The 26,803-nt window shown below is 37.6% G+C and overlaps 2 protein-coding genes across 4 annotated transcripts in view; one reads left to right on the top strand and one right to left on the bottom strand.

Moving 5' to 3' along the window:
- The window catches only part of CDC40 (cell division cycle 40), a 47,175-nt gene extending 31,519 nt beyond the window's left edge, over positions 1-15,656 (bottom strand). Inside the window, exons 1-2 of the mRNA XM_017497430.2 lie at positions 15,185-15,656; positions 2,940-3,026 (exon numbers count right to left, since the gene is read on the bottom strand). Of these exons, the coding sequence (XP_017352919.1) occupies positions 2,940-3,026; positions 15,185-15,373 (276 nt within the window). The 5' untranslated portion in view covers positions 15,374-15,656. The remainder of the gene's footprint in view (positions 1-2,939; positions 3,027-15,184) is intronic.
- A 153-nt stretch (positions 15,657-15,809) lies between these two features.
- The window catches only part of WASF1 (WASP family member 1), an 83,394-nt gene continuing 72,400 nt past the window's right edge, over positions 15,810-26,803 (top strand). For 2 of the 3 annotated variants that reach the window (XM_017497429.2, XM_017497428.2), the window contains exon 1: positions 15,841-16,377. The gene's annotated coding sequence lies outside the window, so the exon portion shown is untranslated. Of the gene's footprint in view, positions 16,378-26,803 lie in introns of all 3 variants that reach the window. The other variant, XM_037727442.1, reaches the window with a different exon arrangement.

The following is a 26,803-nucleotide window of genomic DNA, read 5'->3' as shown; positions in this document are numbered from 1 at the left end:
AACCCAGGAGACAAAGGTTGCAGTGAGCTGAGATCATACCACTGCACTCCAGCCTAGGCGACAGAGCAAGACTCCACTCCANAAAAAAAAAAAAAAAAAGCCAACAGGTATATGAGAAAGTATACCACATTACTAATCACCAGAGAATTGGAAATTAAAATCACACTAAGATATCATCTCAAACCTGTTAGAATAGCTATTATAAAACCGATAAAGGATAACAAGTGTTGGCAAGGATGTTCTGGAGAAAAGAGAACACTTGTACACTGTTGGTGGGTATGGAAATTAGTATAGCTACTATGGAAGATAGTATGGAGGTTCCTCAAAAAAATAAAAAATAAAATAGAACCACCATATGACCCCAGCAATTTAACAAGTGGGTATGTGTCCAAAGGAAATGACATCAATATGTTAAAGAAATATCTGTATTCCCATGAATCAACCTAAATGGCTGTCAATGTATGAATGCATAAAGAAAATGTGGTATGTCTGCGCAGCAGCATACTATTCTGCCTTAAAGAAGGAAATTTTGTCAGTTTTGACGGCATAGATTAACCTGGAGGTCATTATGTTAAGACAAATAGCCAGGTGCTGGGACATGATCCCACAATTGTAATCCAATTACTTTGGCCCCAAAAGCTTTGTGAAATGTTATACAAAATATCGTTCTAGTCTTATCTCTCGATTCTTTCTTCTGGTAAGGACTCAGGCACTCTTGTTCTTTAGATCTTTTATGATTTGGCTCATTCTGTTCTCTTCTTGGAATCTTTCCTCATAAACGCCTACCTAGCCACCAATGCCAATAATTAATAATGCCAATAACAATGATGACACCATTTGTTAAATGCCTACTCTTGCCAGAGGTTTTTCTAACTATATCATACATTATCTGATTTATCCTTATAACTCAATAAAATAAAAATTATCTTCATTTTACCTACGAAAAAACTAAGAGCTTCCAAGGTTACCCAAGAGCTAATAAGTATTCCATTTAACTGCACATCTCATGTTCTTAACCTGGATTAAATTGTCCATTTCAAATAGTACTTCTTTCCAGAAACTTTTAAAAGTATTTACAACCAGATGCAATTTTTCCTTAGGCTTGAGTAGTACTTCAGAGGCATAATAGGAAATAATCTCATCTCTATCTTTTTAAAAAAATACATTTGACCAAACAAACAAACAAACAAACACTTAGCATATCCCCTCTGGTAAACATTAGCTTGAGGAGAGGGATTATATCTTGTTTGTAACAACGGATACTCAAGATACAGGAACTTTACATTTAAACTCGTGAAATTCCTAGTGATACTTTTCCAGACTTTGCCAAGTGATACACATCCTAGTCATAGAAGACAAAAGTTCAAAATTTGTTAAGGTACAGAGGATTCATTTGGCAACCGGGAAAAATTATATTTTGATTCCCTTTTATGTCCTATCAGTACTTTCTCATATTGTAAAGAAGTATTGTAGTGCTCCTCACATAAACTAATTTATATATTTAATATGAGGTTCCCCAATACGAGGACAAAAAACAACATAAAAGGACTGAAAATCCCACAAAGAGAATGGCAGGCCTCTTGTTAATATCAACACGAACAATTTTAACAGAACTTTTAAATTTTTCTTGAAAGTTTTGAAAACTAATTACACAGCAATGTATTAGTAACAAATGAACTTTAAGAACTTAAGAAAAAAAGCAAGCTTCAGAGAAAATAAAGACATCAGAATGTTACACATCACAATGCTTACAAATTTTCTTGTTTTCCTAATTCAGTGGCTTCATTTTATTAAAGTACTTTTCATTTTTAAGAAATCATGAAGCATATATTTATATATAATATACAACCTCTCTTCAATGGGCTGGCTAAAATGGTGCCAATGGTTACGAGACAGCCTGTAGTCTGACAGGCTAGAAGGATTTTAGACATATGGAATAAAATTTAAAATGTACTGTAGTGTCAGAGCATGGGAAGATTGTTGCTAAGTGCGGACCCAGTGAATCGCTGGAGCTCTGTCTAAATACAAGCACTGACATTTCTGGCTGTGCTACACATTTCAATGGTCACCTTTTAAATGACTACAGAAACCTAGGCAGGGCAAGTACTATATGAAACAGCTCTATGACATTCACATGTCACAAAAGGGCTAATTTATGCAACAAAATGAAAAATGTTAAAAGGCATGCCATTTTCCACCAAGATACCATAAGATATAGCTCCTCACCTCCATCTTGAAAGTGCTTGTTAAGATTCTGCTACCGACCAAAGCTGTATTTCTTGGTTTTATTATTATTGTTTTCTGGCATCTCTGTTTTGTCAATCAAGCATCATTCTTTTCCATTTAAAAGGCAAAATATCTGGAAATTTAATCTTTTCTACAAACTTCCCTAAATCGCTAATATTCAAATACTTTCTTAAATGAACAATATTCACTGTTTGTTTTTTTTTCATCGGAAGAGAAAAAAAATCCAGTACTTTGTTATTCAGAGCAGGCATCAAACACTGTGACTACTTTCCAGCAGTGTGTCAGTATGACAATTCAGGGGCATCTGTAACGAGATGTTTCATAATATACTACACATTGATGCTGATAAGCCCCACTATTTTCCTTTATGGTTAATTATAATATTCCCTCATCAAGACTAAGAGGAAGATGTCGACTAAGTTCATATTTAAGAATCAGATTTCCTTTTTCAAAAGACATAGTTCCATTTATCAGACATTTGTATGCGGGCAGATAAGCAGCTAGTGGATTTTTAAAAGTATTCTCACAAAAGCACACTATTTAAACTTTTGGAGAATAGAAGAATATAGTTTCTAAGAGCTTAAATAGTATGCTTATGTGAGAAAGCCTTTAAAAATTCACTGCTATGTCTAATTATCTACTATGATTTAAATTCTTTAGCAAAAGTCAAAACCTTAAATATGTTTTCTTACCTCAGGAGCAAACATGGTCTCGTAGGTAGGGTTATACTGAACTTCCTTGACAGCAGGGTCAAGGTGAACTCCAGTCTCCAAATCTTCCTAAAAAGAATACCAAATAAATATTAAAGATCTGATAAGTGATTATTTTATTTTAGAAGCCACATTAAAGCCAGCTAGCTATCTTTAATACCTATTTTATGGTTATAACAGTATCATATGAATAATTCTAATAAAGATTAATAAAATTAATGTATACAATTAGTGTTAGAGGTTAAAATATTTTAAAAATTTTCTTTTCAAAATACTGACTTTATTAAAAATTTAAAATTTTTAAATTTAAAACTAAATAAGTTAACATTACTCAAAGCCTTAAATTAGGTTAAGAGATTTCAACTCTTCTTTGTTATTAACTCAAAAGACCTGGACCTCTGGTGCTAAATTCAAGAGGTATTTCTTTTTTTATTCAGCAAACTGTATTAGATATGTAAGCAAATTGCACTTGGTTGGGTACTGGAGAGGAAACAAAAGGAAGTGACAGGGACGGAATCTTCTAAATCTAAAGTCTTATAATCTACATTAATATTTTAAACACCTTAAATTAATTCCCCAGGTTATTGAAAATAAAAATCTCATTTCCACTGAAGAATCACTGGTAGTATAACTTCTGTATAACCCCACCGCTTACAAATATGACAATTCTCAAATTGGTATCTTTAGCCTGGACCTCCCCTGATTTCTAGAGACTTGTATATACAACCTTCAACTTGACATCTCTTCTCCCAGGACATCTAACAGATACCCCAAACTTAATATATCCAAAAGGAAACTCGTGGCCTCCCCTCCCTCAATGAATCCTTCTAGTCTCTCTTAATCGCAATCCCACCCTTACAGCTGCTCAGGCGAAAATCTGGAGTTTCCCTTGACTCCTCTTTATTTTACACTTTATATCCAATCCATCATCAAATCTTGTACCTTCTATATACATCCAGAATTCAACCACTTCGGACATCCTTTATTGTGGTGGTTCAATTTAACGTCTTGCCTTTGGATTTTGGAGTAGTTTTTTTTACCTGGTCTCCCTGTTTTCTGCCCCCGACCAGCCACAGCCTCACTTTCCACAGGAGATAGTAGGATTCTTTCAAAATATTAGTCAGGTTATACTACTCCTATGCTCGAAGCCCTGCAGTGGCCTCCCCAGTCAGAGTAAAAGCCTAACGAAGGCCTAACAGGGCCCATTACCACTTGTTCTCAGGAAGCAGGCAGGCTCCCTAGAGTAGCTTTACAGGGCATTTTTGTCTTCCTGTATTGTCCTGTCTGAATATTCACATACTGAAAAACATATTTGATTATAAGTACCTTTCCTTTAGTTAATGTACTCATGTTCTATTTTAAAAATCATAAAGTTATATATCATCTACAAATTATATTTCAATAAAGCCGGTATTATAACATTGTCATAAAATGACAGAGCTGAGTCTAACTGGCTGAGAATTTGCCCTCCATGATCAGCCCCCTATCCCTACTAACTTCTGTCTTCATCTAGCACTATGCCTGTGCTCACTTTACCCCAGCATCACTGGCTCATTTGCTATTCCTGGAATAGGCCAAGGAACAATCCTCCTTCAGGGTCTCTGTGCTTATTCCTTTTGGAATGAAATGTTTTTCCTGTGGCTATTCACGTGATTGTTATCTCTCCTTTTAAGTCTCTGCTCAGCTTTTCTGCTTCCCCCTTATCTTGCTTTATTTTCCTCCATTATATTTATCCTCAATGGACGGATATATTCTCTCTCTCTCTCCACTAAAATGTAAACTACACAAGGTGGATTTTGCACACACAAATGTACAATCAAACCCTTGAACTATCCCTAATATATCACCATCTTTATTCTGCTGGCCTCTTGCTGATGGTAGGATATATCCCCTAACACAATGCAAAAACAACACAAAGTAACGTCACACATTCTGCAAAATAGGTAGGATTTCATGAAGTTGATACTGATGCTGGAGAAGCAGCAATGCCACAGACAAGTAAAGATCTGGTAGAGTTAGGTCAGCTGATGGCCAAAGACTAAGAAACCAACAAGAAAAATAATACCATAAGCCCATATTCACTGTTTCAAAATTTGACCACTCTAAAAACACTTTACCATGGCCCCTTTATCAAAACAGGCAACTTAGTTCCTCTACTTCTTAAAGATTCAGAGCCTATCAGGTCCCTTGAGCTTCTCTCCTCTCTAAACTGTCCATATCTTTACCATATCTTATCCTTTTCATGACTTCAATTACCACCCCCAATTTTATCTGCAGCCTTAATCACACTCCTAACCTCTGGATCCACATATCAAACTGCCTACTAAATTTCCTTATATGAATGTCCCACAGCATTAAACACTATGCTATGTCCAGAATAGAACTTACCATTCCCCCATGACTCCATCTTCACTAATAAATCAGGCACAGCCTTGCTGATTCTACCTCTAAATATTTCTCCAGTAATCTCACTTCTACCCTCCCCTCTTTGCATTCCAGCTACACTGGCCTAGTTAGGACTTCATTATATCTTGCCTGGCCTATTGTAACACTTCCTTATCTGCTTTAATACTCCCTCACTTTTGCCATATTAGACTAATTGCTAATTTTTAAAAATAGCAAGCATTTTGATGCTTTCTGTGCTGTAGGTAATGGTACCGGCTTGTATCTTAGGCATTGCCTTTATTATTTTATGTTGCCTTCTTATTTTCCCTGATACTGTCCCTCCTCCTGCTTCAGAAGAACTGTTGTGTTGTTGTTGTTGTTTGCAGCCCTAAAAAAATACTGTAATCTGTTTGATAGTACTTGTGATATATTATTTGTTGCACATGGCTTTTACATATGTCATATATCCTCACTGCCCAGTAGAATGCAGGGCATTCAACATATATTCAATAAACATTTCTTACATTAAATTGAAGAAAGAAAAGCCAAATCCGTGGAGAAATTAAGTAGGATAAGGCTGACCAAAGATCACTGGATCTGGCAATTATGTCACAAAAAACTTTGCGAGAGTGACTTTGTTAGTAAGGACTATGGAAAGCCAGTTGCAAGAGGCAGAGGTGTAATTGAGGATTTGGAAAAACACCACCATATAAATCTGTACTGAAAATATTTGGTGGTAAAAAACAGAACAGATGGGATATCTGTTGGAAGGATTTTCAGGGTCAAGTTTTTCTTCTTCCTTAAAAAGAGACTAAGTCAGGTAGCATGATGCCTCTAGCTTTGTTCTTTTTGCTTAGAATTGACTTGGCTATGCAGCCTCTCTTTTGGTTCCATATGAAGTTTAAGGCGGTTTTTTCTTGTTCTGTGAAAAAGGTCATTGGTAGCTTGATGGGGATAGCGTTGAATCTATAAGTTACTTTGGGCAGTATGGCCATTTTCACGATATTGATTCTTCCTAACCATGAGCATGGAATGTTTCTCCATCTGTTTGTGTCCTCTCTTATTTCATTGAGCAGTGGTTTGTAGTTCTCCTTGAAGAGGTCCTTTACATCCTTTGTTAGTTGTATTCCTAGGTATTTTATTCTCTTTGTAGCAATTGTGAATGGCAGTTCGTTCTTGATTTGGCTCTCTTTAAGTCTGTTATTGGTGTATAGGAATGCTTATGATTTTTGCACATTGATTTTGTATCCTGAGATTTTGCTGAAGTTACCTATCAGTTTAAGGAGTTTTTGGGCTGAGACGATGGGGTCTTCTAACTATACAATCATGTCATCTGCAAATAGAGACAATTTGACTTCCTCCTTTCCTAACTGAATACCCTTTATTTCTTTTTCTTGCCTGACTGCTCTGGCTAGAACTTCCAGTACTATATTGAATAGGAGTGGTAAGAGAGGGCATCCTTGTCTATTGCCAGATTTCAAAGGGATTGCTTCCAGTTTTTGCCCATTCAGTATGAAATTGGCTGTGGGTTTGTCATAATAGCTTTTATAATTTTGAGATATGTTTTGTTAATACCTAGTTTATTGAGGGTTTTTAGCATAAAGGGCTGCTGAATTTTGTCAAAGGCCTTCTCTCCATCTATTGAGATAATCATGTGGTTTTTGTCTTTGGTTCTGTTTATGTGGTGAATTACATTTATAGACTTGCATATGTTGAACCAGACTTGCATCCCCAGGATGACGCCTACTTGATCATGATGGACAAACTATACTATAAGGCTACAGTAATCAAAACAGCATGGTACTGGTACCAAAACAGAGATACAGACCAATGGAACAAAACAGAGGCCTCAGAGGCAACGCCACACATCTATAACCATCTGATCTTTAACAAACCTGACAAAAACAAGCAATGGGGAAAGGATTCCCTGTTTAATAAACGGTGTTGGGAAAAATGGCTAGTCATGTGCAGAAAGCAGAAACTGGACCCCTTCCTGACACCTTACACTAAAATTAACTCCAGATGGATTAAAGACAAACATAAGACCTAACACCAGAAAAACCCTAGAAGAAAACCTAGGGAAAACCATTCAGGACATAGGCACAAGCAAGGACTTCATGACTACAACACCAAACGCATTGGCAACAAAAGCCAAAATAGACAAATGGGATCTAATTAAACCCACAGCTTCTGCACAGCAAAAGAAACAATCATTAGAGTGAACTGGCAACCAACAGAATGGGAAAAAACTTTTGCAATCTACCCATCTGACAAAGGACTTATATCCAAAATCTACAAAGAACTAAAACAGATTTACAAGAAAAAAACAAATCCATTCAAAAGTGGGCAAAGAATATAAACAGACACTTTTCAAAAGAAGACATATATGAGGCCAACAAAATACATTAAAAAATGCTCATCATCACTGGCCATGAGAGAAATGCAGATCAAAACTACATTGAGATACCATCTCACGCCAGTCAGAATGGCGATCACTAAAAAATCTGGAGACAACAGATGCTGGAGAGGATGCGGAGAAATAGGAACACTTTTACACTGTTAGTGGGAGTGTAAATTAGTTCAACCATTGTGGAAGACAGTGTGGCAATTTCTCAAGGACCTAGAAATAGAAATTCCATTTGACCCAGGAATCCCATTACTGGGTACATATCCAAAGGATTATAAATTGTTCTATTATAAGAACAAATTGAACAACCGTCAAGAAAAATGAAGGGCTGTTATTTTACAAAAATTTAATTAGAAAACTTGGACAAAACCACAACCTTGTTTTAACACCCATGAGGAGATCAATTCTAATTAGGCATGCAGTTGGAATTACCACAGAATAACAAATAATTTCTATTCAGTTTCAATTATCCACAAAAGTTAAAATGCACTAAGTGAAGGGCACTCTGTTGGTCAAACAAGTTTAAATAGTTTATCTTTTGTTCATTCGAAGTAATTTGAGAATAAAACTAGGTAATATTCATTTTCTTTTCCACATTTCTTCCTGTGTCCGAATAAGAGATATTTAAAAAAAAAAAAAAAACAGGTAAACTGTAAAGAGGATCACAAATATTATTATTATAAATTACTTATCAATTTATGGCATAGTTTTTGTTTTCATCTCCCAGAAAACAGAAATGACTAAACTTCCTAATATAAGAATTTAGGTGAATGATATAAAAGAACAGAAATTCAGATAAAGATATCCTCTGAGTTTGGCCCTTAACAGATGCAGAGGGAAAAGGCGGTCCATTTGAAACTCACAAATATAAGAAATACCACTCAAAAAGAAACCAAAAAATATGCCTCAAAATTAGAGGCAGAATTTTTATTTTACTTTAGTTGGCTATGCTAAGGAAAGAGTACATTGAGGGGAGGTAACATGGTCACTGGTTGAAACGAGAGAAAGCCAGGTCTGCTTTTGTTTTTCTAACCTTAAAATCACTTAATAAGCAATCCAATAGGGTCCACTGCATGATTTCTAAAGTGCAACCCTTACAATGTTGCATTCAAATTAATTTTTATCCCGAAAATACTCATTGTCATAATACACTGGAGAATACAAATATGTTTAATTGGAGTTCCAGAAGAAGAGAAGACAGAATGGGACTAAAATAAGATGTTAAGTGATAAGAACTGACAACTGCTAAGAAATGTCCAAAGGTCCACATTCCAAACCAACTGATCAATTAAAGAAATCCAAAAAATTCTGAACAGAAAAAATAAAAAGAAATCCACACGTGTATCCCATAATAAAACTGAAAAATAAAACCATATCTCAAAAAAAATGGGGAGGAGGGTCTTAAAAGCTATCAAAAGAAAAGAGAAAATCACTTTCAAAGAGAATCAGCTATACCAAAGCTGATTTATCAGTAACAATGAAAATCAGAAGAGAGCAGAATATCTTAAAAGTGCTGAGAGAAAACTGCCAGCTAAGCAAACAACCCAGTGAAAATATCCTGTGAGAAATACAGTTAAATGAAAGCATTTTATTTATGGACTTATTGATGAGACTCACTCTGTCTCCCAGGCTGGAGTGCAGTGGCGTGATTCTAGCTCACTGCAACCTCTGCCTCCTTGGCTCCAGCAATCCCTCTAACCATATCCTCCCAAGTGGCTGGGACTACAAGTGCACACCACTATGCCTAGCTAATTTTTGCATTTTTTCTAGAGACAGGTTCTCTCCATGCTGCCCAGGCTGGTCTGGAACTCCTGGGCTCAGGCGATCCGCCCGCCTCGCCCAGCCAAAACATTTTAAAAGACAAACTAAAACTGAAAGCATCTGCCACCAGTCAATCCTCACTAAAGGACGTGCTAAAGAATGTGCTACAGGCAGAAAGAAAGTGGTATTCTGCATATGAGATGCAAGAATCATCATCATTCACCATCATCTTGTGTGTGGGGGGGTTGTATATATGTAAATGTATGTGTATATACCAAATAACAATAGCTAAAGTAGGAGTAGAGGGGACGTGAATAAAATTAAAGTGTTCTAAGGTTCTCCCATTGTTTAGAAGAAGGTGAAAGTACTGATCAAATGTGTTATGCTTTCTAGGGGTAACTACTTAAAGAACGGAAACTGAGTGCGTAACTTACAAACATGTACAGGAAAAGAATGTAATGATTTTAAGAATCCAAAAGAATGGATACCTAGCATACTAACTTTTTGCCTTTCTTTTTTTCTGTGATGTGTATTTACGATAATACTTTAAAAAAAATTGTTATGGCTACACCTCACATGTTCTGATGTATAGGTTGCTTAGAAGTACAATTTCACAATTTTCAAATATGGAAATTTTATGACTATCTTTTTGTGGTTAGTTTCCAGCTCAGATGTACTGAGGTCAGAGACTGTGGTAATAAGATTTTAAAATCTGTTGAGACTTATTTTATGCCCCACTTCAGGAGGTGGCTAACTATAGTCTGTGGGCCACATCCAGCCCAAGGTCTGTTTTTTGGTACTAACTAGCTGAGAATGGTATTTGCATTTTTAAAAGGCTAAGAAAAAAGATGAAGAAAAAGAAGAAAAGGGAGAAGAGAAAAAGAAAAAAGTGACAGAAACTACATGGGGCCAGCACAGCCTAAAATATTTATTGTCTGGCCCTTTACCGAAGTTTGCCAATCCCTGGTCTAGTACATAGTCTTAAGAAAAATGTTTCATTAGGGCTAAAAACAACATTCTGTGTTGCTGAGTGCCATGCTCCATAACACCTTTAGATGCAGTTTACTAATTTTGCTGTTCACATATTCTGTATTATTATTAATATTTTTGCTTGTTCTATCAATTTTTGAGAGGTATATAAAAGTCTCCCACTGTAATTGTACATTTGTCCATTTCTCTTTGTAGTCCTGTCAATTTTTGCTTAAATATTTTCAGCTTACATTGTTTTATATCTCTCTGTGAACTGAAGGTTCTATCATGATGAAGTGCCTCTTTTGTCTCCAGTAATGCTTTCTGCTTTCAAGTCTATTTTTACTGATCTTAATACAAACAGTGCTAGCTTTCTCTTGGTTAGAATTTGCCTGGTACATCCTTTTTATTTTTATTTTAGATATTCCTAGAGTAAGCAAGGCAAGGCAAGAAAAGGAAATAAAGATTAAGAAAAGAAAAAATACTGTCATATTTGCAGCTGATATGACTATATAAGTAATAAGATCAGTAAGAAAGTTAAATAAATGAAAAAGACAATACTATTTATTAATATAATAGCATAAAAATAATATGCACCTAGAAATATTTCCAATAAAACTATACAAGATTTTGATATGGAGAAAATTACAAACTTTAGAAGAAAAAAAAAAACTAAAAAAGGCCTAAACAAATGAAGGGATATAACATTATCTCCAAGTTGACCTATGACTCAATGTACTCCCAAACAAAATCCCAACTGGATATTAGTAGAACTATACAAGTTAATTCTAAACTGTATATAGAATTACAGGGCCCAAAAGAGCCAGCCAAAACATTCTTGAACAACAACGGAAAAGGACAAGGAAAGTGCCTTATCACATATCAAGCCATGCTATTAAGAATGTTCACACTATAGACAAACATTAATTTCATAGGGATTAATGACTTAAATGTGAAAAGCTTTTGAGAAGTAATATGAGAAAATATTTTCATGACTGTGAGTTAAGGATTTCTCAAACAAACAGAAACCACAATACATAATGGGATAATTTGGTAAGCACAGACTACATAAATGATTGTTTATAAACAACAGGAACAGTGAGAAGACAAGTCATAGAAAGAAAAAATTTTTTAACACACACAATTGACAAAGGATAGTATCCAGAATATGTAAAGATATCCAAAACATCAAAAGGAAATGACAACCCAGTTGCTTTCAGAAGAAAAAATAAATAAATCACCAATAACACACATGAAAAGGTACTCAACTGCAGGAAAGAGCTCAGAAAAAATATGGATTAAAAACGCTGCATACATGTATTCTCTGCCAAAATGCTGGCTATTAATCACCATACAAATAGTCAACTACAGATGAATGTATTTGCACGCTTCACATTTCCCTTGGTCATTTTCCAATTTTCCAGTCATTTGCAATCATTATATTTACTATGCATAAGTTTTTTCCTTCATATAAATAAGTGTTGGTTCATAAACCAGCAATGAGCAATGCCCTCTACTCTCTCATAGAACCCAGACCATGGGGGAGACTAGCTCCAGCTCTACCTCTAATGAATCTCTGGTACCTTATGCAATCTTTTCTCCTGGATTTCCTTATTTATTTTTGATTGACCTAAGTGAGCTCTAGACAAACACCCTCACCCCTGCCACTGCTCGCTCAGCTCTAAAATTGATTCTTAATGTGCGTACTTTTATAAGACTTTCTTTTTCATTCCATTCTCTTACCAAATATATTTCCCCAATCTTGTACACTAGGCATTGGAGACACAAATGAATAGATACAGCAGTCTCTGGGCCCTAGGGTCTCAAAGCCCAGGGGAAAGAAAAAGGTGAACAAGTCACAGCAATGTGATAAGTGCTATAGTTGAGATAAGATAAAGGGGCTAAGGTAGAATAGGAGGAAACATGTGCACTGAGACCAAAGGACCACAGTGTTTGGAGTGGGGGAAGGAGGCACTAGACAAGGGATTTCCAGGTAGAAAGACGAGCGTGGGCAATATCTTCAGAGGAACAAAGAAAATTTGGCTTTCAGGGCTTTGTAGAGTTCAGCATGGAAGAACAGTAGGCCTCACATGCTACAAAAAGAGCTTAGAAATTACTCACTGGACAACTTGGTGTCTTTGGGCAGGGAAGTGATAGGATGCAAGTGTAATTGACAAAGATCATTCCAAGTGCACTGGGGAGAAAAGAATGGGGTATAAAACTAGGAGACAAGAAAGGAAGAAGTAGAAAGATCAGTTAGAACGCTATAACTGTCTGAAGAGAAACAACGAAAATCTGCACTAAACTGGCAGCAGAAGAGGAGAGAGATTTGATAAATATCATTGAGTTAAAGTGGACAGGACCCATTACCCAAGAGGCTGAACGAGAAAGAAAAGAATACTCCTGGGAGAAATAAGGAAGATATGAAGCCTGTACCAATGAAAATAGGGAGGAAGGAGTTAATGTGAGAAAAATTAAACAGAAATGTTGGAATCAATTGAATGACTAGCTTCAGGGGCTGAGGAAGAAGGAAGAGAAAAGGATACCTCCTTTGTTGTTGGCTTGAACTAGTGGGTGGATTGTGGGATCATAGATCAAAATGGGAAAAGCAGAAGTGGATTTTGAGGGAAAGAAAATAATTTTTCAACACACTTGAATTTGAGGTGGCTGAGCACCAAGCTGCAAGAGACAAATGTACCATTACAGTGGGAGATTTTTACATACTTAGCAAGGCTGTAAGGTAGCAAGGAGGATAGAACTGGAAATAAAAGAATAGCAAGCATTTAATTAGCGTTCATTGTGTATGGCACTGTTAAAGGGGTTTATATCTTTTATGACGATTCTTACAATTGCGTTAGATAGGTACTACTGTTAGTCCTACTTTATAGAACAGCGAAAATTAGGCACAGAGCATTTAAGTAATTTATCCAAGGCCCCCATATGGGTAAGTGCTGGAGGCACGGTTTAAATTACAGTCTTAATTCCAGAGCCTGTGCTAACCATTTCACAGTGTTCACCTTGAGCTAGAATCAGCACAGACTGAGGTTGAAGGTATGGGAGAGTATGTGAAATGCAAAGAGGACTAAGAGCAGAGCCCTGGGAAACACCAGTATTGAAAGGGAGGGTAAAATAATTGGACCAGAATGCTGAGGAGAGCCCCATGGAAATGAAACGGAGAGAAAGTTTCAAGAAAGAGGAACTAATGAATAGTGTCATTTGGTGCACATTGAAGTCAGATGGTAGAATGTGACAACTGGAAGGCCTGAAACATCACTCACAGACAGCAGTTTGCCAAGAGGGTAGGGCCAGACTGCATTGCGTTGAGGAGAAAATGAGACTAAGACAAAAACAGAGCTCCAAAAGGCTGAGCTGAGAAAGAGGTTACTGGAGGGGCCGAAGTTTGGAAAATTTTGTTCTGACAGGAAGTTAGGAGGCTTCTAAGCATTCTTTCATGGCAGATGTCCATTTGTAAAAAGTAAAATTTATAAACAGCTTATTAAAAACCTGTTAAACATGTCTTAAGTCATTCAACTAGACTTGGGGATATGTTACAAAGGAATTTTTGGACACTGCCTTCCCTCTCCACATGTTGAGCTGATCACCTACATCGGGCTCTACTGGGCCTCTCATCAGGCTCTAGACACATCAGCTTTGCCTCAGTTCTTCAAACACGAGAAGCTCTTTGCCTTCTCAGGCATGCCTGTCACCTTTGCCTGGAAACTCTTGCCTTAACTTGCACTGGGCTAGCTTCTTGTTCTTCAAAGCCACCTTTTCAGAGAGGATTTCCCTGACCGACCTATCGAAATAATATTCCTACTTTATTTTGTATTATGGTACTCTATTTTTCCTTCACAGTGCTCAGTCCAATTTGTAACTACTTTATCTGGTCACATTTAATCGGCTGTCTCTTTCACTACATTGTATGCATCATGATGGCAAAGATGTCTGTGGCTTGCTAGCCTCTGTATCAGGAACTGAACAACAGTTCCTGGCAAGTAACACGTGCTCAATAAATATTTGTTAAGTAAACTATAACCCAATCTCTCCATTTATCAGCTTCCTCCATTGAGATCATGCAGCTGTTTCTCAAATCCAACGCCTTTTTCTCACTGTATTAACATACATAATCATAAAACATTTACTGCACTCTCACTAGTTACCAGGCTCTGTGCTATATGCTTTATTTGTGTAATTTCACTCAATTTTCAGGTGTTTTGAAAATGATCTCTACCGTATAGGTGAGAAACAGGGGAGGCTGCATAACTTGTCCAAATTCAAGTAAGTGGTGGTGCCAGGATTAGAACCTAGTTCTTACTTCAAAAACAAAACAAATCCACGCCACTGTTACTTCAAGTGAAGGCACAATATTCGAGTTTGGGAAGTCCCGATCTAATTTAATTTATGTTCCGAGACTACACCTGCACTTTCCAGGCCATGTCCCTAATCCATAAATTCAAATTTCATCCCCTCTTTCCACTTGCTTTCTGATGGCGGGAGGCAAGGGCAGAGAGTATCGGAGGGCTATTTTCAAATTCCAATTCTGCTTCTCCCGAGGAAGATGCATGTGGGAAGGAGAAAAAAATCCAAGCGTTAGCAACTTATCTCTGACACTGAGAAAGCGGTAACCCGGGACCTAACAAGCGACCGGCAGTTTTGGAGCTGAAGCCAACAATTCCTACACCGCATCAGTAGCAAAAGTGCTTACCTTAACTGCCACCTCCGGAGCCGAGTCCACCGCCACTGCTAGAGACGGCTTGGCCGAGGGAGATTTAGTCAAATGCATGAGAGAGTCGGCGCCTGGCAGCGGACACCGACTGCTCTCACTGTCCGAGTCCGATTCGGACCCTGAACCCGAACCATAGGAAGCGGCCAGAGCCGCAATCGCAGCCGACATGACGGCAATAAATCCTCTGCGGATACCCTGCCAGGGCGGAAGAAGAAGAGGCTCCCAGGTCCTGACAGATTGCCATCAACACATTATTAACCTTCTTTGCTACGAAATCATGTATCACATTTTAAAACAATTAGACAATTATTATTAGAATAGCTAATGTCGAAGCAAGAACTTTGAAAAGTTTACCTAGGGAAAAAGAGCGAATTATAATAGCTTATAACTTTCAGGACCTAGTTGACTAAAGAATACGAGCTCCAAAATACCTTGAGGCCTCGCGGTCCTCCACTCCCAGCGTGCAGCGCGGCAGGAAGCGCGAGAGGGCACAATGGGAAATGTAGTTTGGAACGAGGGGGGCGGGGCGGGCGGGGGCGGGTCCCTCTTTGCCCCGCCCCCTAATGGAAGTTCCATTCAATTGGCTATCATCTTCCCTCATTCCCTAGCCAAGCACTGTTCTCTCCGTCCCCCTCCCCCAAACTGAGGATTGGGCAATACCACAGAGCCTCAGGAAAGGGGGAAGAGTGAGCTTCAGACCCACTGATGGGGGAGTGGGCGGAGGCTGGGTTTCCCACCTCGGCGGCACCTGGTCACTGGAGGCTGAACGGGAAAGTGAGAATCTGAAGTTTCGAGACCTTTAACTGGACGGGAATAGCTCCTGGGGGTGGCAAGGATGGGATTTTAGGCGGAGAGAGTCCCGCGGTCCCCCCTGCTTCTGGCGCGGGTCCCTGCGCCCGGTTGTGGAGCGTCCGCGCGGGGAGGGGGCGGGGGGAGCTGCAGCTCGCGGTGTTGTTCACTCGCGCGTCGAGCACACGGTGGGTCCGGCAGCCGGTGGGCGCCCCAGGCGGCGTTCCCCTTGGCCTGGCGCCTCGGCCGCTGCCCCGAGCGGGTTCCGTCCCGGACCCCGACGCTCCTGGGGGCCCTAGGTGGAATTCCGGGAGCCGAGGGGGACAGGCGACCGCTGCTGAAGCATGAAGAAGGGGTAAGGCGAGAGCCCCCAAGATTTCACGGTGAGCGCGAGTCCCCGAGGAATTGCCTTTTTCGGGGAGGGGCTGGTGGGAGAGGAACTCTTACTCACCGGCCGGAGCAGACCGAGAGGTGTGTGGCCCGCAAAGGTGGCGGGGATGGATGGGCGCGCCTCCCCCGCCCCGGCCCCCACCCCCCATCCGCGGGTTTCCCGAGCGCCCGCCGCCCACCCGCCGGCGGGGCTGGGTGCCGAGGGAGACGGCGGCGGGCGCGCCTGGGGCTCAGCTGCAGAGACCAAGCCGGGGCGGCTATCGCTGGAGAGACTGCAGGTCTCACCTGAGGTGCCACCGCCCGGGCTTCCCTGCCCACCCGCGCCCACGGTCCGCTCCGTGCCTCTTTCCGGGGGAGTCAGCAGCCTGGGGCGGCTGAGAAGCCCCTGTTCGCCCTACGTGCCCGGGGCTCGGTAAAGCGAGCTCGTGCGTTTGCGTGTTTGCGCCGCGAGTCGGTGTCTAAAGACATAACGGTAAAGCAAGTGCGGGCATCCTTTTCTCCGTTGGAAGGGGAGGCGAAGCGGTGCTGTCGTCTCTGATGCCTGTTCTTGGGGGCTGCCTCCAGCAGAGTTACGGAGCCGCTCACTCAGCGCTCCTGTCGGCAGGACTCGCCCATTGTGCCACCCAGATAATTATTCAACTATGCAGCATCCATTGCACCTTTCCCATTTTTCTTTTCCCCTTGCTACAGCATGCCCCCTAGCTTCGGTACTCTGACACCTTCTCTTGCACTTGCGGATGATGAACTGGAATAACGATGAAAAGAAAGGAGATCCGACCTCAACATTCCCGACCTGTCCTATAACCGATTAATTAATTGATCCCCAGCTAGACTGGGTACTTAAATACGACTTTATGTAATCATAGCCTTTTCTATATAATAAGGTGTGCCGTGTGGATTCTACTTAAATTTTTTCTTTGGTGTTAGATTCACAATTAGCTAAGGTCTTATTTCTGTTCACTAATTGATGTAATTGACGAATTGGTTACTCAGTCCGTCTAATATTCTTAAATTTAAATTTGCATGGTAGGTAGCATTCATTTTTCTGATTGTTCATAGCACTATATCATAATTAAAAATGCAGTCCCAATTTGAACTCTCAGGAACAATTTATCCTTTATGCTCTAAGTTTCTGTTGGGAAAATTATATTTATACCGAATATTTTAATGAAGTATTTGTTACAAAATTTTGGAAGTTTTGAATAAGAAAAGTTTTGTATTTGTTTTTCAGTAGCAGAAGATGTCATTACTAATCATAGCCTTCCATTGAATGGAAGAATTTAATATTTGAGAATAGGTTTTTAACCACGATATCAATCATTCCCTAATTTACCTGATTTTATTTTTTATTCACTTTTTTCTTTGCAATATCATGTATTTACTTGTTTTAGAATTAAAAATTTTTTTCTAACTTCGATCTACTTGGATGAGTAGGCTCCAATTTTGCATGATCTACCTGAATGTTGAAATTTTTTTTTTGAAAATAGAAGAAAAAACTGTTAATTGATTTTTATGTTAAAAACTGTTTACATCTCATTATTTAGAAATAAAAGATTCACTATCAAAAATAAGTGTTGCATTTTTATAATTTTCCTTTTCCATCTTTCCTTGTTTAAGCTTGTTGCATTAACCCTTTCGATAAAACAGGATCACGTATAAGCATTGCAGAGGCAGTTTTAAGGTACAGTAATTGTTCTATGGCACTTGGAAATGGCATGCATAAAAGTTGGTGGTGTAGGATTAGTTGCTTGGTTAGGAAATGACCTTGCAATTTACAAAATGGACACCTTTGTGCCTTGGTTTCCTTATATGTAAATGGAGATAATACTCATTTACACTGGTAGGTAGTGTGCATAAATTCAAGAAAGGTGTATTTTTGTATCTTTTTAAAGAAAATTTAAATATTTTTAGCTGATGAATGAGAAAAAATTTTTGTGAAAAATACAATGAAAAAATGTCATTAGGATTTTCAATAGCATGTTTGGCTGATTTACATTGATTTTTGCTTTGGAGAGATATACCTCTGAATTGAAAAACGTTTTTCATCTATCAAGGGTTTTAAATAATTGCAGACATAAATGTTATTACAGTTAATACCTACATGTAGTTAAACATATAGATAAAATAGTTAATAGTAAATAAAAATTATGTGACATGATAATAAGTAGAATATTGAATTAAGTTAGTTAAGAATAATATATTCAAAAAATATTAAGGCTTTTTTTGGTTAAAAAAAAAAAAAAAAGAAATTGCAGGTGATACAATCCAAAATACATGGTTGTGATTATAAGGTATGCTGTAGAGTTCCTTTATTACTCACGTTTGTAAATATTCATATATTTAGAGACAGTGTATTAATATTGTATAAGACTATATTTAATTATGCATTTTGCTTTTTTTTAAGAATAGCTTTAAGATATCTTTTCCAAGTCCTTGATTTTCATTATCACAGTACATAGTAGCTTGTGATTTCCTTATTGAACTACTATCAAAAGATTGTATTATTAGCACTTTTTTACCAAAACAGTGCTTTTGGTTACTTTGTGAGAAAACTTCATATAGTTGAGACTATTAAAGTATGTTTAAAGTTACTATTGTATGGTTTCTTTTTTGATAATTTGATTATGTTTTATAATGTTTTCTTAAATGAACTAAAATTTAGTTGTCACTGTCACTTTGGTAACTGCAGTGAGGTCGTGGTTTTTCTTAGCTCTTTAAGGAGGGGAACTGACTTGCACGTTATTGTCAATCTAAAGTTATCGGTATAGTGTTTAACAAATACTAGGGGCTCAGTTTTCTTTGTTGAATAAAATGAATGGGTAAAGAATATCCATTGAATTAATATAGCTAGTGAAACAAAAAGATTTATCAAACATTAATTAATGAAATGTATACCTTTGTTTCAGGAGAAAAGAGAAAAATGAATTTAGGGGTTCCTTGAACTCCATTTACCTGTTCAGATATAATTCCATTACCTGTACATTTTTGGACTGGCGCTAGATACTTAATAATGTATATGTTAGCAGTCTTTGATTTATGAAATGATATTAACCATATTCTTAATCACTTTATGAAGATGTATGTTAACATATTGTTTTTCCTACACTAGATAGAAGTGTTTGATTCTTTGTGACTTAAGTTTTCTAGTGAAATAGTAATACAAAGATACATGTAAATTAAATCCTGTTCTAAATGCCTGAGTACCTAGTTGTTAAAAATAAATAACCCCTGAGGTGGAACTTTTTATAAAATTAGGAATCTTCTATTTTTAGTTTATCATATTCAGCTTATAATTTTGAGTCTTTGTAAATTAGTAGTACTAACTCAGATCATATTTTTCAACTTGTAAAATGGTTTCAAACTTGAGTCTTATTTTCTCAGAAATGGTATACTTAGTGGTTAGTTACAAAGAGCCCACCAAAGCCTATTTAAATCTTAAAATACCTGAATTATAGGATTATGTTAATAATATTAAAGAAATTATAAAATTATGTTAATAATTAGTATAAATATATTTAAATAATTATAATAATTTGTATAAGAATCTATGGTAAAAATAAATTTCAGATCTACCTTGAAATGCTAGAATCTGTAACTCTTGTATTAGACATGACAACATTATTAGGAACTTGTTCTCTTTCACCTAGTGGACCTGAAGAGGAGGCTGTTCCTCAGTTCAGTGAGTGGTGTAGCCTTACAGTCTCTGGGACAAGAAGTTAGGGCAGAAATTAGAAGGAAACGTAGTCTTCTGTGTGACTTGACTTCTCAAGATGTTTAATTATAAAACAAAAAGGTAGAAATAGTTGACTTCTGTGATCTGTTTTGCTACAAATAAAACTCTAAGTCACTTTGAAACTTGGCATAACCCCTTTTTTTTTCTGAGAGTTCATTTTCCCTAATGTTACAACTTATGTGCCTCTTGTGAGGACATCTCTTCTTTCTAGTTCTACCTCTGAGAAAGAAGGTAGTCTTGATCTTTTTACATGCCTATTCTCAGAAGCAAGATTTTTTAGTCTCTTAAATGAGTTATTTTTGTTATGGGTTTTTTGTTTGTTTTAATTTTTAAAAATAAACTCCCAGCCCTGCCAAGAAACAGGATTTTTCCTTTGGATTTTTTCTTTGTTTCCTTCTTTTGAGCTATTAGTAAAGTCAAGGTAGATTTTAATCATATTTTGGAGAAAGATCATATCCAGTGACTCGCCATAGAATTTTTTTAAGGAAAAAATATTGGAATTAGGTAGTGAAGTGGAAGTATGAAGATATAAAGAGGGATTATTGCCCCATAAAGTGTGGGGCATCTTGTATTTGTAGCAGCCTTGCCTGGGGACGCTATGCAGCTTTGGTATGGATGTGATGGGCTGAAGGCAGATTGAGAAAATGAATCTATGAACTCCTTGAGGACAGTTTTGTTGTTGCCGTTTGGTTGTTTTGTTTTGCTTTGCTTCACTTTTGTGTTCCCAGTGCCTGTTTTTGGTTTAAGCCAAATGAATTTTGAGTGTATGCAATTAACTACAGAATAACAGATAAGTCATTTTCTTACTAGGTGGAAAGATCAGGGTGCTGTGAGAGAAGAGGTCATGAAACACAGCTATTTTTGTCATTTGCATTGGAGTATTTCATAGGTTTTTATTAACTCCTTATCTGGAGATTAGTGATATTAAAAAATTATGTAACATGGTCCAAAAGGAAAAGAAGTAACATTGCTTCCTTGCTATATGTACAGGTCACTGTATAGGTACTGTCAACATTTATTATTTATCTTGTTGATACCATAGCTCTATGAGGATTTAATTGAAGAAAACAGCTGAATTGAACAAGTTGTTTGTTCTGCCTAGCAGAAACCCAGATTCTCTTGCAACTGCTTTATCTCCCCTTTTACCAACAGGTTACTATTGAAGTAGTCATTTTAGTAACTTGATAATAGCAATTTTGCCTGCCTGCTACTCTCCACTTATTTGTAATTGGTTGATTTAGTGATGCCCCCATGCTAAACCAATGATTCATAATCAGCACATAATTATTGAGGGCCAAGTAAGTGCTAAAAAGGATAGGTCTCTATCCTCTTGAAGTTAACAGTATAGTAAAAAAACCCAAAAAACAAAAAACAGATGTTGAACAAGTACATTTGTAATTACTAATTTTGGTGAATGCTATAAAGGAAAAGAAGAGAAACTGGATTTACATTGGGAGTCAGGGAGGCTTCTTGGAGGCAAGAATAATGGAAGTTAACTAGGTGGGAAAGAAAGAGAATGCAAAGAACACGTGAAACAGTTCTGAAGTAAGAAAAAGCTTGGTAGTTCAAGGAACTGAAAAAAAAAAAAAAAAGGCCAGAGTAGATAAAGCTTAGTTTAAGAGGGATTGTGACATGATATGAGGTTGTGGAGGTAAACAGAAGCCAGATTATGCAGAGAGCCTACGAGAAGCTTCATTCAACAAGGTTAACGATTTTAAGTCTATTGGGAAAGCCCATGAAGACCTTTAATCAGGTTAATTACTGGATCAGATCTGTCTTTTCTAAAGATCACTTTGGCTTGAAAGGGGCCAGAGAGACCAGTCACAATTCTATTCATTTCTGTGGTTTATTGGCCTGGTTTTGGATGCTTGCACTAAGCCAGGTCACTCAGAACTTTTACTGAGTCCTACATGCCCAGAGGTTGAATAATTTGTTTTCTCTTCAGTTGCTGAAGCTGTGAGATATATAAAACTCTGGAACTGTTAATGGTCTTGTTTCTTGCCCTGTGAGCTAGATAAGCCAGGGCTTCTAGAACAAAGAGTGCAAAGAAGCAGATGCACAGAGTTCTGACTGTATGCAAGTTCCTTTGTCCATGGTCCTGAGATTGGGTTCCAAGAGACATCCTAGTATCTTTGTCATAAGTCCTTCTTTTTGCATAAACTGTTAGAATTATATTTGTTGTGTTTGTAGTTTGTTCGAGGTCACGTGGCTAATAAAAATGGAGGTGGAATTTGAACGCAGGTATGTGTGATTTCAGAGTCCCATTTTTTAATGTCACCAAGGTACCATTTCTTAAAGGAGTTTTAAAGGTCCTAAAGGAATTGTGAGGAGGTAGAATTTGGGTGTGGTGACATCTGTTGGATGATGACGGCAAAGTTTTTTTTTTTTTTTTTTGGTGTGCTTGACAGTTCAGCATATAGCCATTCTTTCCTTCTAACCCTTAGCCAGGTCTACTCCAATAAGTTACACTGACTAACTTACTCGAAAAGGAGGAAAGCTTATATGTCAGGGCATGGATTAACTTGATTCCTTTACCAAAAAAAACACAAAGTCTGTTATGTTTTCACCTTATACTACAAAAGTAAGCTTGTTTTCTAGTCTTTTTAATAGGGACATCTGTTGTCTTATTTTGGTAAATTTTTATAACATGCATGTGCTAGAGGCTATGCCAAAGAATTGTGGAAAGATTAAACAAAATGGGAGGAACAGTGAAGCATTTTATGTTTTAGTAGAGGATGAAAACTGGTACTCATTTTAAAATTTTTATAGATTAGAGGGTACAAGTGCAGTTTAGTTATATGGGTATATTGCATAGTGGCAAAGTCTGGTCTTTTCAGTATGTGTACTTTGTACCCATTAAGTAATTTCTCATTCCTCACCCATTGTCTTCCACTCTTCCAAGTCTCCGTTGTCTGTTATTCCACTGTTTATGTCCATGTATGCAACTTATTTAGCTCTCACTTATAAATGAGAACACACGGTATTTGACTTTCTGTTTTTGAGTTAGTTAAGATTAGTGTCCTGTGGTTCCATCCATGTTGCTGTGAAAGACATGATTTCATTCTTTTTAATGGCTGAGTAGTATCCCATTTTGTGTGTTTAACTTTTCTTTATTTACCCATCCATTGATGGACACTTAGGTTGATTCCATATCTTTGCTATTTTGAGTAGTAGCTCTCAGTTTTTTAAACCAAAATAAAAGCTCTGTGTGGTACATCATAATACATGACATCAATTTTGTTGATGTTTTCAAAGAATCTTCATTTCGTTTCATTGATTTTTTTTGTCTTGATTTTCTGTTTTCAATTTCATAGATTTCTGCCTTAATTTTTATTGTTTTTTTCTTTAGCTTGCTTTAAGCTTATATTTCTGTTCTTTTTCTTATTTCCTAGGGTGGAAGCTTAAATTATCAATTTTAGGTTGTTCTACATTTCTAATACAGACTTCATGATATTTTCAACTTAAAATAGATTTATTGGGGTGTAACCCCATCATAAACTGAGGAGCATCTGTATACACACTCAGTGCTATAAATTTCCCTCCAAGCACTGCTTTTGATGCATCCCACAGATTTTGATAAATTGTATTTTTTTTTTTTTTTTTTTGAGTCGGAGTTTCACTGTTGCCAGGCTGGAGTACAGTGGCATGACCTCGGCTCACTGCAACATTTGCCTCCCAGGTTCAAGTGACTCTTCTGCCTCAGCCTCCCGAGTAGCTGGGACTATAGGTGCGCACTGCCACACACAGCTAATTTTTCTATTTTTAGTAGAGACAGAGTTTCACCACGTTGGCCAGACTGGTCTCAAACTCCTGATCTCACGATACGCCTATACTGACTTGGCCCCCGCAAAGTGCTGGGATTGCAGGCATGAGCTACCGCGCTAGCTTTTCATTTTCACTTAATGCAAAATATTAAGAAATTTCTCTTGAGATTTTGAAACGTGTTATTTAGAAGTGTGGTGTTTAATCTCCAAATGTTTTGAGATTTTCCCATCTGTCTTTCTGATATTGCTTTTAGTTTAATTGTATTGTGGTCTGAGAGCATATACTGTTACTTTTTCTGTTCTTTTCAATTGTTTTCAGGTGTGTTTTATGGCTGAGAATGTAGTCTGTCTCAGTGAATGATTTATGTAAGCTTGAGAAGAATGTGTATTCTGTTGTTGGATGAAGTACTATGTAAATATCAGCTAGATCCAGGTGATTGGTGGTTAGTTCAACTGTATTGTTACTGATTTTTTGCTTAATCTGTTAATTACCGAAAGAAGGATGTTGAGGTCTCCAACTGTGATCATGAGTTCATCTATTTCTCCTTGCACTTTTATCAGTTTTTGCCTCACATTTTGATACTCTGTTAGGCGCATATACAGTAAGAATTATCAGGTTTTGGAGAATTTTCCCTTTTATTGTGATGCAATGCCTTTATCTCTGTTAATTTCCCTTGCTCAGAAGCCTACTTTATCTGAAATTGGTATAGCTACTTGACATTTCTTTTGATTCATGTTAGCATGGTATATCTTTCTCCATTTCTTTACTTTTAATCTGTTTCTATATTTAAAGTGGATTTCTTGTATACAACATATAGTTGGGTCTTGTTTTTCTTTAATTCTACTCTATCTTTTAATTGGTATATTTACACCATTCACATTTAAGGTGGTTATTGATTATAATTGTATTAAAATCTACTGTATTTGCAACTATTTTTTTATTCATTGCACTTGTTCCTTGTTTCATTAAAAAGAAAAAGTTGGTTGGGTCCAGTGGCTCATGCCTGTAATACCAACATTTTGGGAAGCTGAAGCAGGCCACCCACTTGAGCCCAGTAGTTTGAGACCAGCCTGGGCAATGTGGTGAAACCCTGTCTCTACAAAAATGCAAAAATTAGCCAGGTGTGGTGGCAAGTCCCTGTAGTCCCAGCTTGGAAGGCTGAGGTAGTAGGATCAGTTGAGCCTGGGAGGTGGAGTTTGCAGAGAGCCAAGATTGTGCCACTGCACTCCAATCTGGGTGATGGAGGGAACCTCTGTTTCACTTCCTCCGCCCCCCAAAAATGTCCTTTCTTTTTCTGCCTTCTCTGACTTCAGTTGAGCACTTTATATGGTTTCCTTTTCTCTCATCTGTTAGCATATCAACTATACTTCTTTTAAAAATTTTTTTTGAGTGTTTGTCCTAGTTTACCTTTTCGTGTGATACTGAGAAGTCCAATCTAATTTTTATCCTTGCCCCTCTATAGGTAAAGTGATTTCTCTCTTTCAAAATTTTTCTTTGTCCTTGGTTTTCTGCAGTTTGAACGTCACGTGCCTAGGTGTAGATTTTTTGGTATTTATCCTGCTTGATGTTCTCTGAGCTTCATGGATTTGCTGTTTGGTTTCTAAATTTTGGGCACCTATATATGATAGGCACTGTACTAAATATCTTATGTATGTGATTTAATCCTCACAACAACCCTGTGAGGAAGTATGATTCTACAATAGTCATTAAAATTTAACTGTCTCGGGCTTACCCCTGACGTAAGCTTCCTCTAGATGTAATGAAAAAAATGGAATTATTTTGATTTACTTATTAGGTCACAATACTGGAGTTTGGTGTTGGGGATTGATTTCACAGTTCAAGCCATGAGCAGTGTATCAAATTTGTGTACCGTCAAAGGAGTTGAATGAAAATGACTATATTGTGTCCTATTGATGAGATACAACTGTTTTACCGGCAATTTGCATACATTTGAAAGTTGACTGAATTGATTAATGAAGAATCCAGTACTTTAGTTTAATTTGAAGATGATCTCAAATCCTAAGTGATTTGGTGCTGTTACTAGAAATAGAGAAGCCCAAAGAATGAGTAAGTTTCCTTTTTGGGGAGAGCAGGGAATGATGGATGATGAATTTGATTTGGATACTTTGAATTTGAGTTAGTGAGATGTCCCTGTGGAGCTGTCTGCCATTGATTGTATAAGTTTGTGTAAGTAATTTAGAGTTGTTGGTTAAAGATCTGGGAATGACGGATTTATGAAGAGCAAGTGTAGAAGAAACTAGGTATTACAAAAACTGTTGACTCCTAACATTGAGTGGAAAGGAAAAGGAGAGACAGAAGAGGATGCTAAAGATGTGATCAAAGAGGATATAATGTGTTGCATTCTTAATATGACTGTTCTCTTGGGATAGGGGATAAAGCCTTCTGGTCTGGGCAGATCTCCGAAGAGGAATCTGAGATACTAGTGAGTAGGAAGGAAAGCAAAGACAAAAGTGTGTTGATGGTTTTGAAAATAGAGGAGAATGACAGGATTACAGGAAGTTGGCAAGGAAGGACAAAGTTGTTTTATAATAATGAGGCAATGAATGGATAGAGTAGAATATGTCAGAAAGAGACACTTCAGAGATGGAGCCCTCATAGGTAAAACTGTTTTAAAAAAATCTGTGCACAGACACTTGAGGTGCTTAGTAGTAGAAGGGAAGGTGGTACTCCTAAGGACTGGAAGTACTGGCAGTGGAGTCCTCAGGAGAGATGGGGTACAGTTTTAAAAGCCTTGCTCTTGTCTCTATACTTCTTTTTTTTTTCCCATTTATTTATTTTATTGTATTTTAGGTTTTGGGGTACATGTGAAGAACATGCAAAATTGTTGCATAGGAACACACATGGCAGTGTGATTTGCTGCCTTCCTCCCCATCACCTACATGTGGCATTTCTCCCCCTGC

This window comes from Cebus imitator, unplaced genomic scaffold, assembly GCF_001604975.1.
Source record: "Cebus imitator isolate Cc_AM_T3 unplaced genomic scaffold, Cebus_imitator-1.0 Scaffold231, whole genome shotgun sequence".
In the NCBI taxonomy this organism is placed as follows: Eukaryota; Metazoa; Chordata; class Mammalia; order Primates; family Cebidae; genus Cebus; species Cebus imitator.
The sequence above is the reverse complement of the archived record's forward strand: the minus strand, read 5'-3'. Positions and strand labels throughout refer to the sequence as shown.